A 17,593-nucleotide genomic window follows, 5' to 3' on the forward strand; every position below is an offset into this window, starting at 1 on the left:
CGGTTTAGCTTTGGACACATAAAAGGTGCCAGTAATATCAGAGGAAGGTTACCCAGGGAAACTAACTTGCATGCGGAAGATGCACAAGTACAATAAATACTGAAAATGGACAGAAAATAGACTCCATCAACTGCCAGGCAGGTAAGCTAGAGGTAGAAGATAGCTTCTGTTATCTAGGTGAGCAGATTGGTAGCAGAGGTGGATGCTCTGAGAGCTCCTACGCTTGTTGGCAACAGAGGGCCTATCTCAGAGTGAAAGGCAGATTGTTTGATACCTGTGTGCAAACAGCTACACTACATGACAGTGAGACATGGGCTGTGACAGCCGAGGACATACGCAGGGTTAAAAGAAATGAAACAAGTATGCTCCACTGGATGTGCAATGTCAGTATGCATATTGGATATAAGAAGCATCAGATGTGGTGTGCAAGTGAGACGACTGCACTAGTACGGTCATGTGATGCATATGGATGAGGACAGCTGTGTAAAGAAGTGCCAATCTCTAACTGTGGAGGGAACCTGAGGTTGAATGTAGACCCAGGAAGACATAGGACAAAGTGGTGAAGCATGATCTTTGAACTTTGGGGCCTCACAGAGGCAATGACTGGTGACTGAGGCCTTTGGTGATATGCTGTGCATGAGAAGACCTGTGAAGCCAAGTGAAATCGTAGTCATGGCTGATGTTGGTGTCATATAATTGGCACCCATGCTGGTGGCACATAAAAAGCACCTTTTGAGTGTTAGGCCTTACAGACACAAAGTGGCAGAGCTCCTTTCAAGTGCTGAGCCTCATGTAGGCAATGAGCGAGACCTTTGACATTATGTTGTGCTTGAGAAGAAGACCCATCAAACCAAGTGAAATTGTAGTCGTGGCAGGTACCAGTGTCATGCAAATGGCACCTGTGCCGGTGGCACGGAAAAGCACCCATTACACTCTTGGAGTGGTTGGTATTTAGGAAGGGCATCCAGCGATATAAACCATGCCAAATCAGACTGGAGTCTGGTGGAGGCTTCCAGCTTGTCAGCCCTTGGTCAATCCATGCAACCCATGCCAGCATGGGCGACGGATGCTGAATGATGATGATGAGAGAGATAGAAAGAAGGACAGATGGACAGAAAGGTAGATAAAATAGAAAGGTAGATCCCTATACTCACCAATCCAATCAAGTAGGGGCTGCCAGCATCACCAAACATATGGGAAACAATGATCTGAAAGGACTCAGCAAGGGACCGTCTTGTGGGGATGACCACATACTGCAGCGCAAGGGAGAAGGAGAGCAATGATTACAACAAGAAGAAGAAACAATAATAATAATCCCTTCTACTAAAGGGGCCTGGAATTTGTGGGGAGGGGACCAGTGTTTCACTGGTACTTAATTTATCGACCCCAAAAGGATGAAAGACATAAACGTGTGTGTGTATAAATAGATATATATATAATTATAATAAAGGGTTTTTTTGCAACAAGTTGCTTAAACCACATACCGAAAATATTAGAAATAGCAGTCAAAGGGCTACCATTACTATTAGTAATAGTAATAGTAGCCCTTTGACTGCTATTTCTAATATTTTCGGTATGTGGTTTAAGCAACTTGTTGCAAAAAAAACCTTTATTATAATTATATAAGTTTTTTACTGAATATGGTCCTTTTCCATACCAAAATACTACTAGGTGAAATTTATTGATTTTATTAAATTAATTATATTTCACCCTTTATCTATCTATCTATCTATCTATCTATATATTTATATATATATATATATATATATACACACACACAATCCCATCTAAACGTGTGTGTGCAACCTGTCCTCCGCATCCCCTGGTGAAGAAGTTTGGCCTGCAAGGGTCTTGTGCCAGTGCCATGCAAAAGCACTCGTGACAGTTCCACATAGAAGTGCTGGTGCCAGAGTCACACAAAAGCAGCCAGCACACTCTGTGTTAGGAAGGGCTTCCAGCCGTAGAAACCATGATGCTAAAGTCGACCAGAACATGGCACAGCGCTTTGGCTTCCCAAACCAACCAACCCATGAGCAATGGAAGCTAAATGATGACAATGATCATGATGATGATAGTGATCGTCATCATCATCGTTTAGCGTCAGCTTTCCATGCTAGCATGGGTTGGACGGTTCAACTGGGGTCTGGGAAGCCAGAAGGCTGCACCAGGCCCAGTCTGATCAGGCAATGTTTCTACAGCTGGATGCCCTTCCTAACGCCAACCACTCCGTGAGTGTAGTGGGTGCTTTTTACGTGCAACCAGCACGGAGGCCAGGCGAGGCTGGCAACGGCCACAATCGGATGGTGCTTTTTATGTGCCACCGGCACAAGGGCGAGGCTGGCAATGGCCACGATCGGACGGTGCTTTTTATGTGCCACCGGCACACGTGCCAGACGAGGCTGGCAAAACGGCCACGGTCGGATGGTGCTTTTTACGTGTCACCGGCACGGAGGCCAGTCGGGGCAGTGCTGGCAACGGCCACGGTCGGATGGTGCTTTTTACATGCCACCGGCACAGGCTTCATCACAATTTTTGCCAACCAAATTCACTCACAAAGCTTTGGTCAGCAAAAGGCTACCGTAGATGTCTCTTGCCCAAGGTGCCACCCAGTGGAACTGAACACTAACCCGTTTGCTTTTATTTTAGTTTGTGTGGGCTCATCTGAAGTCATTAGCCTACATAGACTGACTTGCGGTTATCTTGGCTGTGAAGGAGCCAACCACATCCACTTGAGATAACTTCAATAGAAGAGGCAGGAATCGATAGGTTCAAAGCTCAATTAACTAAGAAAACCCAGAAATAGAGAGTGAGGGAGAAAGAGAAGGGGAGGTCAAAGGTTAAAGGTCAACAGTTGAAGTGTTTTTTTTTTCTTTGATTTTATCAAAGTATTCACACAGAAGATGTCCTTGTAGGGATCTAAGGTTTTGTCCAATGGGCCAGACATTAAAACACACATGCAACCACACACAGGCATTAGCGCACACGTTAGATCAGGGGTTCTCAACCAAAGCTCTCAGGGCAACATGTGGCCCCTGATGCTCTTCCCTCGTTAAATATAGTAAATTTTCTTTTTTTCATTGACTTGTGTTTTATCCTTTTTTCGTGCAGACCTGTGGATCTGGTACTCTTTTACATGTTTCAGTCATTTGACTGCGGCCATGCTGGAGCACCGCCTTTAGTCGAGTAAACCGACCCCAGGACTTATTCTTTGTAAGTCCAGTACTTATTCAATCGGTCTCTTTTGCCGAACCGCTAAGTGACGGGGACGTAAACACACCAGCATCGGTTGTCAAGCAATGCTAGGGGGACAAACACAGACACACAAACACACACATACATACATATATATATACGACGGGCTTCTTTCAGTTTCCGTCTACCAAATCCACTCACAAGGCTTTGGACGGCCCGGGGCTATAGCAGAAGACACTTGCCCAAGATGCCACGCAGTGGGACTGAACCCAGAAACCATGTGGTTGGTTAGCAAGCTACGAGAATCACTAGACGAGACACAACCCACACACACAGACCACACACACACACACACACGCGCGCGTACACACACACAGCTGCCAGATACCCAGACACAACCACACACACACTGGCCAAACTATACACAACACAAAGTGACCAGTCATCATTGCACAATCACACACACACACACATCCACTAACAACTACCCCAACGGTCCTCACTTGGGGTTCATATGACCCCTCGTGGGCCCATAAAAGATTTAGACACAACAAAAGGTTTATTTTAAAATACACGAAATATTCTTAATGTCTTTATACAACTTCTCACCATATTTAATTACAAAGGCACAATAGGGGTTTTCTTAAGATACATCTAATGGCTGTGTGGCAGAGGTGAGGGATCCAGTAGGGTAAAATAGGAACCAAACAGGGTCCAAAGGGGGGAAAGAATGGGTGAAAAACAAGAATTATAGAATCACCTCTCCACATCCTCACAGGCGTACACAAATCACACACACATACTCACAAAGGTCGTACATACATACATATTAGTTAAGAAATCCATCTGTGTCATTAATCAAAATAATTACACACATGACACACACACATATCTATCTATCTATCTATATATATATATATATATAATATAATATATCTATATATAATATATATATATATATATATATATATATATATATATACACACCACACATACATACATACATATATATAATATACATATAGTTTATTGGCTAAACTAGCAAAATGACCATTCCGAAATACAACAATATCTGTTTCACAACACATAATTTTCACATCAAAATCTTGCAAAACAATATATAAACATACATATATATACACACACATACATACATATATATATATATACACATACATATATATACACACACATACATACATATATATATATATACACATACATATATATACATATATATACATACATATATATGCATATGTATATACATATATATGTATATGTATATACATATATATGTATATACATATATATTGTATATACATATATATGTATATACATATATATGTATAATCATATATATATAATATAATATATATACATATATTATATATATATATGATAACCCATACATATATACATATCACATATACACATACACATATATATATATATATTATATATATATATATACATATACATATATATATTTATATCTTTATTGCCCACAGGGAGCTAAACACAGAGGGGACAAACAAGGACAGACAAATGGATTAAGTCGATTATATCGACCCCAGTGCATAACTGGTATTTATTTAATCAACCCCAAAAGGATGAAAAGCAGAGTCTACCTCGGCAGAATTTGAACTCAGAACATAAAGACAGACGAAATACTGATAAGCATTTTGCCTGGTGTGCTAACGATTCTGCTGGCTCACCAACTTATTTATATATGGATATATATGTATATTCAGGCAGATATAATTACATACACATAAATATGTACACACACACACACACATACATATATACATACGTACACATACATACATACACATACATAAACATACATATATACATATGTACACACACACACATACATATATACATACACACATACAGACATACATATATACATACGCACACACACACATACACATACACATACGTACACACACATACATATATACATACGTACACACACACATACACATACAGACATACATATATACATACGTACACACACACATACATAGACATACATATATACATACGCACACACATACACATACGTACACACACACACATACATATATACATACGTACACACACACACATACACATATACATACGTACACACACAACACTCCCAATTCACTCACTACTCCTCCCTTCCCCCTCCCCACAATCGATGACGACAACAACAACAAGATTATCTTTGCTTCTTACCAATAAAATGTCTGCCACAATGGCCCAGTTGAGGCACAAAAGCGTCTCCCCAATAAATATCAAAACCTGAAACAGACACAGAAAAATAGATTAATTAATGGATAAAATAATTAATGAGAGTAATTAGTAATGGGAACTTAGTGGTGGTGGGAGCAGCGTCGTGTGTGATGGTGGAAATGGTTGTGGCAGAGGTGGTGGTGGTGGTGAGGATGGTGGTTGGTGGGGGTCACAGTATTTGTACTGGTAATGGTGGTGAGGGTGATGGTGGTGGTGTAGGTGTTTTTCACAGAAGATGCACGTGCACACACACACTTACACACCCACCCACACACACACATGCACGCACACCCACCCACATACACAGTTACACACCCACCCACACACACACACACACATACACCCCCCCACACACACACCCACACAATAGAAATAATCTGAAAATTTCCCCACCACCACCACCACCACCACCACCAGAGACAACACAAGCAATAACTGGTGGAGCTACATACCCAAGAGGCTGTGATGGAATACTGCATGGTAACCAGGGTGAAGAACATAAAAGGGGTGCACAACAACATCCCGTTTGCACAGATGAGAGGGTCCGCTCGAGGGTTTCGTCTCCTGTAATACTGGGCAGCGACGGAGCCAAGTGCAACACCAATGAAACCAGCTGCACACGTGATGATGCCAAACTTTAGGCTAACGCTGAAAAGGAGAGATTTTTTAAAAATGGTTATAATTAAATAAGGTGGGGGTGGGCATTCAGCTGAAAAAAAAACTTGCTGGGGCTGCCTGCTGACAGGTGACGGTCGTTTAGAAAAAGCGCAGGCTAAAACTACATGCCTTCACTAGTCAGTTAAGGTGAGACAGTGTCACGTGACAACTTGCTGGGGCTGCCTATTGGAGCCTAGCGGCAGGTATTTAAAGGGAGAAATTTGACAAGACAGTCAGTCACCGGCTGACACTCGCTGACGATACATCGAAGAGGCCAGGGAACAGAAGAAAGAAGACACGCACCCAACACCAGAGCTGAAGACACCTCCGAAAAGAGGGGCCCCGCCACGTCAAAACGGTAGAGGAGTAGGGGCCAAAACCAGACGTGGTTCCTCCTGATGATGTCTTGAGCTAACTGGATCCTATAAAGGAGCTGTTGTGGTAGCAGACCACGAAACACGGTTGTAATTCCTCAGATAATGGAGAACAATGGCCCTGGGCCCAGCAGTCCTATCTAACTGTCAAACACAGACCTGCATGAAAGATGGACATTGGCCATTTGTGTTTAAACCCAGGCCAAATATTCCACTCGTTTTAGTTAAGTTAAGTTAATTTTTTGGCTCAAAAAGCAAAAAGCAAGGCCATGTAGGGGGACATGGAGTTATGTACAGGGTAGTGTTCATACAAAGAGTCCAGGCCATTTCTGGTCAAGAGAAACTTTGAACCGAGCGGTCGTCGGTATCTTCACTATCTCGTCCGGCAGCTTATTCCACGGATCCGCAACCCAGACGGAGAAAGCCCCTCTCCTTCGATTGAGATGAAATCGTCGCAGATAGAGCTTTTCAGAGTGACCCCGCAGCCAACGATCTGGAGCAGGAGTGAAGAACAGCTCTTTCGAGAGGTTACACTTTCCGCTTATGATGTTGTGAGCGAGAATGAGATCACCACGGCGGCGGCGTTTTTCTAGAGAATAAAGGTCGAGCGTCTTCAGCCTTTCTTCATAAGACAAATGCTTGAGACCAAGAACCATCTCTTTCGAGATGATGTATGTCTTTGAGGAGATAAGGAGAAGAGGCTTGAATCCCGTACTCCAATATGGGTTTCACCAGCGTGACATAGAGCGGTAGGAATATGGCTGCTGTGAGCATTCCGAATGACCCTCGAATCAAAAACAGAACTCCGCGTGCTTTGTTGGCAGCATGGGCGCATTGGGCCGAAGGCGAAAAGGAAAATCCACCAAGATACCTAGGTCCTTTACCTGGTCGGCCTCTCCAGCAGCAGACGACCCGGCTCGTGGCCTGATCCAGCTTCTCGTACAGACCCTGCAATGCCCTCCTAAAACTAAATAGTTCCATGATCAAAATCTCAAAGCTATGAGATTATGAGATAACCCGTGATTGATTCAAAACAATGCGAATAAATAAGGATTACATTTGACTGAATAATCTGAATGCTTAAGGGTTGACCCATTAGCGTTTAAACTGGCCAGATCCAGCCTCTCCTAAATACCCTGAAATGTCATTCTAAAAATAAGCAATCACAGGCACAGGAGTGGCTGTGTGGTAAGTAGCTTGTTTACCAACCACATGGTTCAGGGTTCAGTCCCACTGCGTGGCACCTTGGGCAAGTGTCTTCTACTATAGCCTCGGGGCGACCAAAGCCTTGTGAGTGGATTTGGTAGACGTAAACTGAAAGAAGCCTGTCGTATATATGTATATATGTGTGTGTGTATATGTTTGTGTGTCTGTGTTTATCCCCCTAGCATTGCTTGACAACCGATGCTGGTTTGTTTATGTTCCACGTTACTTAGCGGTTCAGCAAAAGAGACCGATAGAATAAGTACTGGGCTTACAAAGAATAAGTCCCGGGGTCGAGTTACTCGATTAAAGGCGGTGCTCCAGCATGGCCACAGTCAAATGACTGAAACAAGTAAAAGAGTAAAAGAGTAAGAGTACATCATTGAAATCTTAAAAGCTATGAGATAACAAGAGAAAAATCAAAACAACGGGAATAATCCTTACATTAGAGAGAGTGGTCCGAGTGCTAAGGGCTTAAATGACCTCAATGATGATGATGATGATGATGATGATGATGAAAATTAAATATCAAAAAATACATTAAAATTACAATTTGACAGACCTGTTTTGGTTTTTTCCTTTTTTCTTACAATTTTGTACCAAACAAGGCTTGTGTCCAGGTTAAGACTCTAGACTGCATCCAATGTAGGGGGAAGGGGGGAGGGGCTTTGCCTGGGTACAGAATTTGCAGGGCTTTGAGGAATGTGGTACCACCTCTTGATCACTTTTGTTTCCAGGCCTACTCTGGCTCAGAGTAACAGCCCTTGTTAGGGCCCCGACTATGGGTCAACTAATATGGGTACAGCCAGACTATAGTTGCTCGGATAACTGGCATTGCTTTGGTCAGCAAATCATCTGCAACGGTCAACAATCGTTGGACCAGATGAGCTGCTATGGACCACACTGTCCCAAAATGTGTATGCATATGGCTGGGAACCATATGTGAACTTTTGATCTCACCGACACTCCAAACATGGCCTCTACACAGCAACAATGAATGATGACTACAGCTGTCCAACACACATGCTCTCCCAATGGGGCATTTGTCAAATTTGTAAGCTGGACTTTTGGGGTCACTGGCAGAAGCATTACTTTGTCTGCTGGACCGTCAGAGCTGACCATCAAATATGGTCAGCGTTTGTGACAAGTGGTGAACTCATTGGTCAGGGCTGGCTCAACCAACTCCAGTTGAATGCTGCCCCAATTCCAAGAAAGTACAAACAAGGATTGAAACCACTGGACATGGATATGTCAATCCCTGGACATTGTTGTCTTGAGTCCTGGGACTCAGAGAGTCAGAAACCCGATTTCCATGGCAACAATGGGGGACAAGTCCGTTTCAAGGTGACCCACTTACAGCTGGACCAACGTAAAATGAAGAGTTTCGCTCAAGGGCACAACACACCACCCAGTCCTGGAATTGAAACCACATTCTTGCAATTGTGAGTGCAACACCCTAACCATGGGGCCATGTGCCTTTATCTATACACTCTCTGCAACCTAAAAGACTACAAAAAGAAATAAAGTAAAAGAAAGGGTTCAAACTTTGAAAAGGGGTCAACAGAGAGAAAGCTTAAAGGACCCAATACCATAGACCCAAGGATCACAAGACAATGGAATTTAACAAGAAGACGCTTGCTTCCAAACCATAGGTTCTTGGGTTCAGTCCCATTGCATGGCACCTTGGGCAAGTGTCTTCTAGTATAGTCCCAAACTGACTGAAACCTTGTGAGAAGATTTGGTAGCTGGAAACTGAAAGAAGCCCTGTGTGTGTATATCTATTTAATCTACACAGTGTCCTACCAAAGTAGACAAAAGTAACCACAACTTTTTAAACTTTTTGCCCTCAAAGTCTATAAATGGGATCTGAGACTTGCTCGGTGCTGGTTGTAGCATAACTGCTGCCTTCGTAAGATTGATTCTAAGTGGAAAATCCTCACACACAGCTGTGAAGCAGTCCATCAAGGGCTGCAGGACTTCTTCGGTGTGGGCCACAAGTTTGCAAACATCAGCATAAAAGGGGTCAAATTGAGAACATGGCTGCAGTAAAATGACAGCCGTCGAGAAGCCTCCTTCTTGTACGGAAATGGACGTGGATACCTGCATCGCTATGCATGAAGGCTTGAATGAAAGCAGTAACAAAGAAGTTGGTAAACAAAGAAGGTGCTAGCAGATCCTCTTGTTTAATAGCAAAGGCAATTGAGAAGAGTTCTAGCACAAGGCTAGAACATATATATACAAACAACAGATTTCTACCCAGTTTCCGTCAACCAAATCCACGCACAAGGCTTTTGTGAACTGAGGGCTGGTGCTCTAGTAGAAGACATCTTGCCCAATGTGCCAAGCAGTGGGACGGAACCTGAACGCATGCAGTCGGGACCAGCAGCTTCTGAACTGCACTCCCATGCCTACACCATAACGTTTTAAAGTCCTCAACTTTATGAATCATTAACATTTGAATTAAAATTAATCAGTTCTCTATAATCTAAACATGGCAGTGTTTATTTGAGGAGGTTATCGGTGAAAACAACGAACTATAAACATTGGTGACCCAAAACCCAAGGAGCGGCCTTGAGCAAGATTATATATCAACACAAACCCATCCTTTCGTGTTATGGAAGAGGTCAAATGACCCCTGTTATTTAATACACTTGATGCGGGATTCATTTATAGACTTTCTAAGGCCTGTGGTAAGTCTGAAAAGCCTGACTCAAGGCTCTGGTCACAATCGGACATCAAAGCAGCAATGAATGTTGAGGTCTATCAAGCATGTGTCTTAACTGCGCTGTTGTAGGGATGTGAGACCGGGACAACCTGGCATAGGGGCTCCCCAATGTCTCAAGCTAGTCACCAGCAATGCTTGCATAATATCCTAAAGATCTTGGAGCAATCTTAAGGACCTGATACAAGATTTCCGTAGATGGTGCATCTAACTTAAGTACCATATTCATTTGAATCTAAATTTTGCTGAACTTATATATATATATACACTACATAGGCGCAGGAGTGGCTGTGTGGTAAGTAGCTTGCTAACCAACTACATGGTTCTGGGGTCAGTCCCACTGCGTGGCACCTTGGGCAAGTGTTTTCGTGCTATAGCCCCGGGCCGACCAATGCCTTGTGAGTGGATTTGGTAGACGGAAACTGAAAGAAGCCTGTCATATATATGTATATATATATATATATATATATATATATGTATGTGTGTGTATGTGTTTGTGTGTGTGTTTGTCTCCCTAGCATTGCTTGACAACCAATGCTGGTGTGTTTACGTCCCCGTCACTTAGCGGTTCGGCAAAAGAGACCAATAGAATAAGTACTGGGCTTACAAAGAATAAGTCCCGGGGTCGATTTGCTCGACTAAAGGCGGTGCTCCAGCATGGCTGCAGTCAAATGACTGAAACAAGTAAAAGAGTAAAGAGTAAAGAGTATATATGTGGAAAATCAATATGTTTTTGTTTGTGGTGTTATATTATTAATTTTATATATATATTAATTTTAATGATATTATGGATATATACATATACATAGCTATATGTTTATATGTATGTATATATATATATACACACAGGTCCATGATTATGAAGCACTAACTCAGATGAGCTGATCATCTTGTCTAATTAGGGGACAACAGCCTGCCAAAAGAGGTGTTGGATGATCATCTGGAGCAAGGAAGTCCCCAATGCAAGCCATGCAAGCATTTCAAAATCAATCCTAAATACGTTCTTGAGCAGATCAAAGGTGACGGCTGCAGTCATTTCAGTGAAAGCTACGAGGAAAGGAAAACGGGGAAGATAAGAACAAAATGAAATATGAAGAAATATTTTTTTAAAAAACTGCTGACTTACTCTGCCATTTCTGCTGATCCATCCAGGAGACGTATGGCATCATACATAAAATAGGGAGCCCAAAGGGCCAACGCCCCCGTCACAAATGCAACACACGTGAAGCCAATGGTTGAGAACAGGAAACTTTTACTGAAAACAGATTAATCAATATGAGTGATAATAAGTATATACATATATGATAATTATTATTTGAGGGAATAAAATCCAAACTTACAAGGAAAAAAATTCAATTTAGAAATACTAAATCAAATTTCACACAATATAATATATATATATATATAATATATATATATATATATATATATATATATAAATTAGAAAAAAACCCACCTTTTATCAATTCAAAATGAACAATTAAATTACCCCATCTAGAAAATTACATATAATAGAAATATTAAAAATAAAATAACAATGTCAATGATTAAGTAAATTGCAAAAAATAATAAAAACGTATATAATTTGTATATATATATATATACACTACATATGTGGAAAATCAGTATGTGTTTGTTTGTGGTGTTATATCATTAATATTATATATATATATTATTAATTTTAATGATATTATGGATATATACATATACATAGCTGTATGTTTATATGTATGTATGTAAGTATGTATGTATGTATGTATGTATATATATATATATATATATTCTGTTGTGTCTGGGGAGAGTCATTCTCTTTTAGTGCCTTGTTATTTAACACACTCACCGGCAAAATTTCCACTTATTTCTTTTCTTTTTTTTTTTATAAGTGAATTAAGTGAAAATAAGTGGAAATTTTGCAGGTGAGTGTGTTAAATAACAAGGCACTAAAAGAGAATGACTCTCCCCACACACAACAGAATATGCTTCAACACATGAACTCATATAAAGAATCTTGAAAACCAAATCCAAAAACGAAATATATATATATATATATATATATATATATATGCATGTATATATCATCATCATCATCATCATCATCGTTTAACGTCCGCTTTCCATGCTAGCATGGGTTGGACGGTTCAACTGGGGTCTGGCAAGCCCGAAGGCTGCACCAGGCCAGTCAGATCTGGCAGTGTTTCTACAGCTGGATGCCCTTCCTAACGCCAACCACTCCAAGAGTGTAGTGGGTGATTTTATGTGCCACCGACAAAGGTGCCAGACGAGGCTGGCAGACGGCCATGCTCGGATGGTGTTTTTTATGTGCCACCGACACAGGTGCCAGACGAGGCTGGCAGACGGCCACGCTCGGATGGTGTTTTCTTATGTGCCACCGACACAGGTGCCAGACGAGGCTAGCAAACGGCCACGCTCAGATGGTGTTTGTTACGTGCCCTCAGCACGGAGGCCAGTCGATGCGGTACTGGCTACGGTCACGTTCGGATGGTTTTCTTATGTGCCACCGACACTGGTACCACATATATATATATATATATATATATATATATATATACACACATATACACACAGGCATACTTCAGCTTAAGTTGTTCTTGATTATACAGTGGTTTCAAAAATAATATATGGAAAAATAAAAATCAAGTTAAGTCATTTTACTCGACTTTACGTCTGTCCACCACAAATATTGGAATCGTAAAATCCCTAGAAAACCTTTAAAAGTACATAAAACCATGTTACTGTACAATAAATAAGAATAAAAGCATATAAAATCATATTAAGATATGTACAGTAAATGTTAAGGTACACACCATAAAGTGGTGTAGCTTAATGAACGCAATCATGAAATCACGAAATCAAATTGTATGCAAGAATTGGTAAATTTTAAATAATAATTTTTTTTTTTACTATTGTGGAACTATAATAATAATTGAATTTGTTTTTTAAGCTTAAAAAAGGCTTTTATTTTACCATGTCTTATGGCAAACTGCATCCATAAATAAAATGTCTGCAATGTATGGTAAACATCGCCAAATTGTATTTGTAAATTTAGATTACTCTTTTTTTTTTACTGTTCTGTATTAAGAAATAAAGATTATTTGTTTGTAAGCTTAAAATAGGTTTTTGTTAACCATGTATTATTGAAAATGCATTCATAAATAAAGTACAGAACTGGGAATGGTTATTATCGGTTTAGCCTAGAGGCAAGTAAATTTGGCCGAGCTTAGCCTAGAGACAATATGACTTAAGTCGTGTCTCCTGGAACCAACGAACAACATAGTGTGAGGTATGCTTGCATATATGTGTGTGTGCATGTATCATCATCATCGTTTAATGTCTGCTTTCCATGCTAGCATGGGTTGGACGATTTTGACTGAGGTCTGGCGAACCAGATGGCTCCACCAGGCCCAGTCTGATCTGGCAGAGTTTCTACAGCTGGATGTCCTTCATAACGCCAACCACTCCGATTGGATGGTGCTTTTAAATGCCACTGGCATGAGGGCCAGTCAGGAGGTACTGGCAATGACCTCACTCGGATCTTTTTACACATGCCAACGGCACAGGTGCCAGTAAGGCGACATTGGTAATGATCACACTCGAATGGTGCCTGGTGCCTTTTATGTGCCAATGGTGCATTTATACAATTGAATTTTTAAGGTGTCATCATCTAAAATAAACATATAATTTTCTTTGCACATATTGATTGTTATATATATACACACATACACATACACATGCATATATATATGGAACATATATATACAACAGGCTTCTACCCAGTCTCTGTCAACCAAATCCACGCACAAGGCTTTTGTGAATTGAGGGCTGGTGCTCTAGTAGAAGACACCTTGCCCAATGTGCCAAGCAGTGGGATGGAACCGGACGCATGCAGTCGGGACCAGCAGCTTCTTAACTGCAATCCCACGCCAACACCCCAACGTTTTAAAGTCCTCAACTTTATGAATCGTTAACATTTAAATTAAAATTAATCAGTTCTCCATAATCTAAACATGGCAGTGTTTATTTGAGGAGGTTATTGGTGAAAACAATGAACTATAAACATTGGTGACCCAAAACCCAAGGAGCGGCCTTGAGCAAGATTTGTCAAACATCAAATAATTTATTGAGGTCAACTAATTTTTAAAATAATTAGTTCAGATTTGAAATTACAAAACCTGATTTCAAAATATCAGTCAGTATTCAGTATTATTTATGGATGTGACAAATTCAGTAATTAAGGAGTGGCTGTGTGGTAAGTAGCTTGCTAACCAACCACATGGTTTTGGGTTCAGTCCCACTGCGTGGGACCTTGGGCAAGTGACTTTTGCTATAGCCCTGGGCCGACCAAAACCTTGTGAGTGGATTTGGTAGACGGAAACTGAAAGAAGCCTGTCGTATATATGTATATATATATGTGTATGTTTGTGTGTCTATGTTTGTCCCCCTAGCATTGCTTGACAACCGATGCTGGTGTGTGTACGTCCCTGTTACTTAGCGGTTCGGCAAAAGAGACCGATAGAATAAGTACTGGGCTTACAAAGAATAAGTCACAGGGTCGATTTGCTCGACTAAAGGCGGTGCTCCAGCATGGCCGCAGTCAAATGACTGAAACAAGTAAAAGAGTAAAAGAGTAATAGTAAAAAAAAATTATTTAAAATTTACCAATTCTTGCATACAATTTGATTTCGTGATTTCATGATTGCGTTCATTAAGCTACACCACTTTATGGTGTGTACCTTAACATTTACTGTACATATTTTAATATGATTTTATATGCTTTTATTCTTATTTATTGTACAGTAACATGGTTTTATGTACTTTTAACGATTTTCTAGGGATTTTACGATTCCAATATTTGTGGTGGAAAGACATAAAGTCAAGTAAAATGACTTAACTTGATTTTTATTTTTCCATATATTATTTTTGAAAATCTCTGTATAATCAAGTACAACTTGAATTGAAACAACTTAAGCCAAAGTATACCTGTGTGTATATGTCTATATATAAACATATATAAACATATAGCTATGTATATGTATATATCCATAATATCATTAAAATTAAATATATATTATTATTAATTTTAATGATATTATATATATATATATATATAATATATATATATATATATATATATATATATCATCATCGTTTAACGTCTGTTTTCTATGCTGGCATGGGTTGGACGGTTTGACCGGGGTCTGGGAAGCCAGGAGGTTGCACCAGGCTCCAGTCTGATCTGGTAGTGTTTCTACAGCTTGATGCTCTTCCTAATGCCAACCACTCCGTGAGTGTAGTGGGTGCTTTGTACGTGCCACCGGCACAAGTGCCAGGGGAGGCTGGGAGCAGCCACGATCGGTTGGTGCTTTTTATGTGCCACCGGCACTGAAGCCAGTCAAGGCGGCGCTGGCATCGGCCCACGTTCGGATGGTGCTTTTTACGTGCCACCGGCACAGGTATCACAACTACTATTCCCATTTAATATTGATGTACTTGACTCAATAGGTCTCATCAAGCACAAAATATCATCATCATCATCAATATCATCGTTTAGCGTCCGCTTTCCATGCTGGCATGGGTTGGACGGTTCAACCGACGTCTGGGAAGCCAGGAGGCTGCACCAGTCCCAGTCTGATCTGGCAATGTTTCTACGGCTGGATGCCCTTCCTAACGTCAGCCACTCCCTGAGTGTAGTGGGTGCTTTTTACATCCCACTGGCACAGGTGCCAGACGAGGCTGGCAAACGGCCACAATCGGACGTTGCTTTTTACATGCCACCAGCACGGAGGCCAGGCGAGGCTGGCAAACGGCCACGATCAGATGGTTCTTTTTACGTGCCACCGGCACGGAGGCCAGGCGAACCAAAGTGTTGTGTTGAGTTCAAATTTCTGCACCATTTTGCTACCTTGTTTGCTTTATTCCTCAGCTTACAGCAAAAGCAGCCGAGCACTTCAGGCAGAAGGCATCGTGTTGCATTGTCAGAAGCTGCCATTCTGCCAGTTCTTTGATTTCATGCTGATATCAGTTCTAATTCTTCCAGGCAAAGAACTTCTTCAGTAAAGCTTTCACCTCCTCTTGCTCGATAGAGCATTCCAAGTAAGCCATGGGTCAGAACAATTAAGAATCTGCAATCTTAACAAGAATAAGCAGTGGTTAAGCAAGGGGCCAGCTTCCAGAACCAGTTTGGTAAATATGGGATTTCCAACAGAAGGTGGAACGATGAGGAGATAACGGATCTTTTCCGTTTGAACGGCAGACAATTTCTAGTTAACTAAACACTTTTAAACTTCGTATACTGGTAGAATGTGTTAATAAAACATCATTTTTTCTTGGCTTTATTGAGAAAATTCTATAGTTTGGAAGATATTTCCACTTTAAGATCGAGCATTTCGGCAATTTTAACCAATCGCTGGAGTCCATTTGGGGTGAAAACATTCCGTGCTGTATGAATATGTCCCTCGTTTAAGAAACAGATCGGGTTTATTTACATTTGCGAAGAAAAAAAGATACCCTTCACCCACCCCTAACCCTAAAACAGATTGAAATGCAATAGATCGATACTAGGGTTATAATTATGGGTGACATTTTCATTTGACACCACTACGTAAAATGGAATTTTTTTCTAGCGGTGTCAAATGAAAATTTCACCCATAATTATGGCCCTAGTATCGATCTATTGCATTTCAATCTGTTTTAGGGTTTAGGGTGGGGGAAGGGTACATTTTTTCTTCACAAATGTAAATAAACCCAATCTGTTTCTTAAACAAGGGACATATTCATACAGCACGGAATGTTTTCACCCCAAATGGAGGTGAGCGATTGGTTAAAATTGCCGAAATGCTTGAAATTTCAGACGAAATATCTTACAAACTATAGAATTTTCTCAATAAAGCCAAGAAAAAAAGATGTTTTATAAACACATTCTACCAGTATATGAAGTTTAAAAGTGTTTAGATAACTAGAAATTGTGTTGAAAACTGCTGTTCAAAATGAAAAGATCCTGTATATGATGGGCTTCTTTCAGTTTCCATCTATCAGATACACTCACAAGGCTTTGGTTGGCCTGAGGCTATAATGAAAGACATTTACCCAAGGTGCTACACAGTGGGACTGAACCTGGAACGATGTAGATGGGAAGTGAGCT

The 17,593-nt window shown here is 40.7% G+C and overlaps 1 protein-coding gene across 1 annotated transcript in view; it reads right to left on the reverse strand.

Moving 5' to 3' along the window:
* Positions 1-17,593, reverse strand: part of LOC115226055 (protein spinster homolog 1) — a 51,446-nt gene that overhangs the window by 4,912 nt on the left and 28,941 nt on the right. The window contains exons 6-9 of the mRNA XM_029797026.2: positions 11,561-11,689; positions 5,931-6,126; positions 5,422-5,487; positions 1,155-1,253 (exon numbers count right to left, since the gene is read on the reverse strand). Of these exons, the coding sequence (XP_029652886.1) occupies positions 1,155-1,253; positions 5,422-5,487; positions 5,931-6,126; positions 11,561-11,689 (490 nt within the window). The remainder of the gene's footprint in view (positions 1-1,154; positions 1,254-5,421; positions 5,488-5,930; positions 6,127-11,560; positions 11,690-17,593) is intronic.

Source organism: Octopus sinensis, linkage group LG29 (assembly GCF_006345805.1).
Source record: "Octopus sinensis linkage group LG29, ASM634580v1, whole genome shotgun sequence".
NCBI lineage: Eukaryota > Metazoa > Mollusca > Cephalopoda > Octopoda > Octopodidae > Octopus > Octopus sinensis.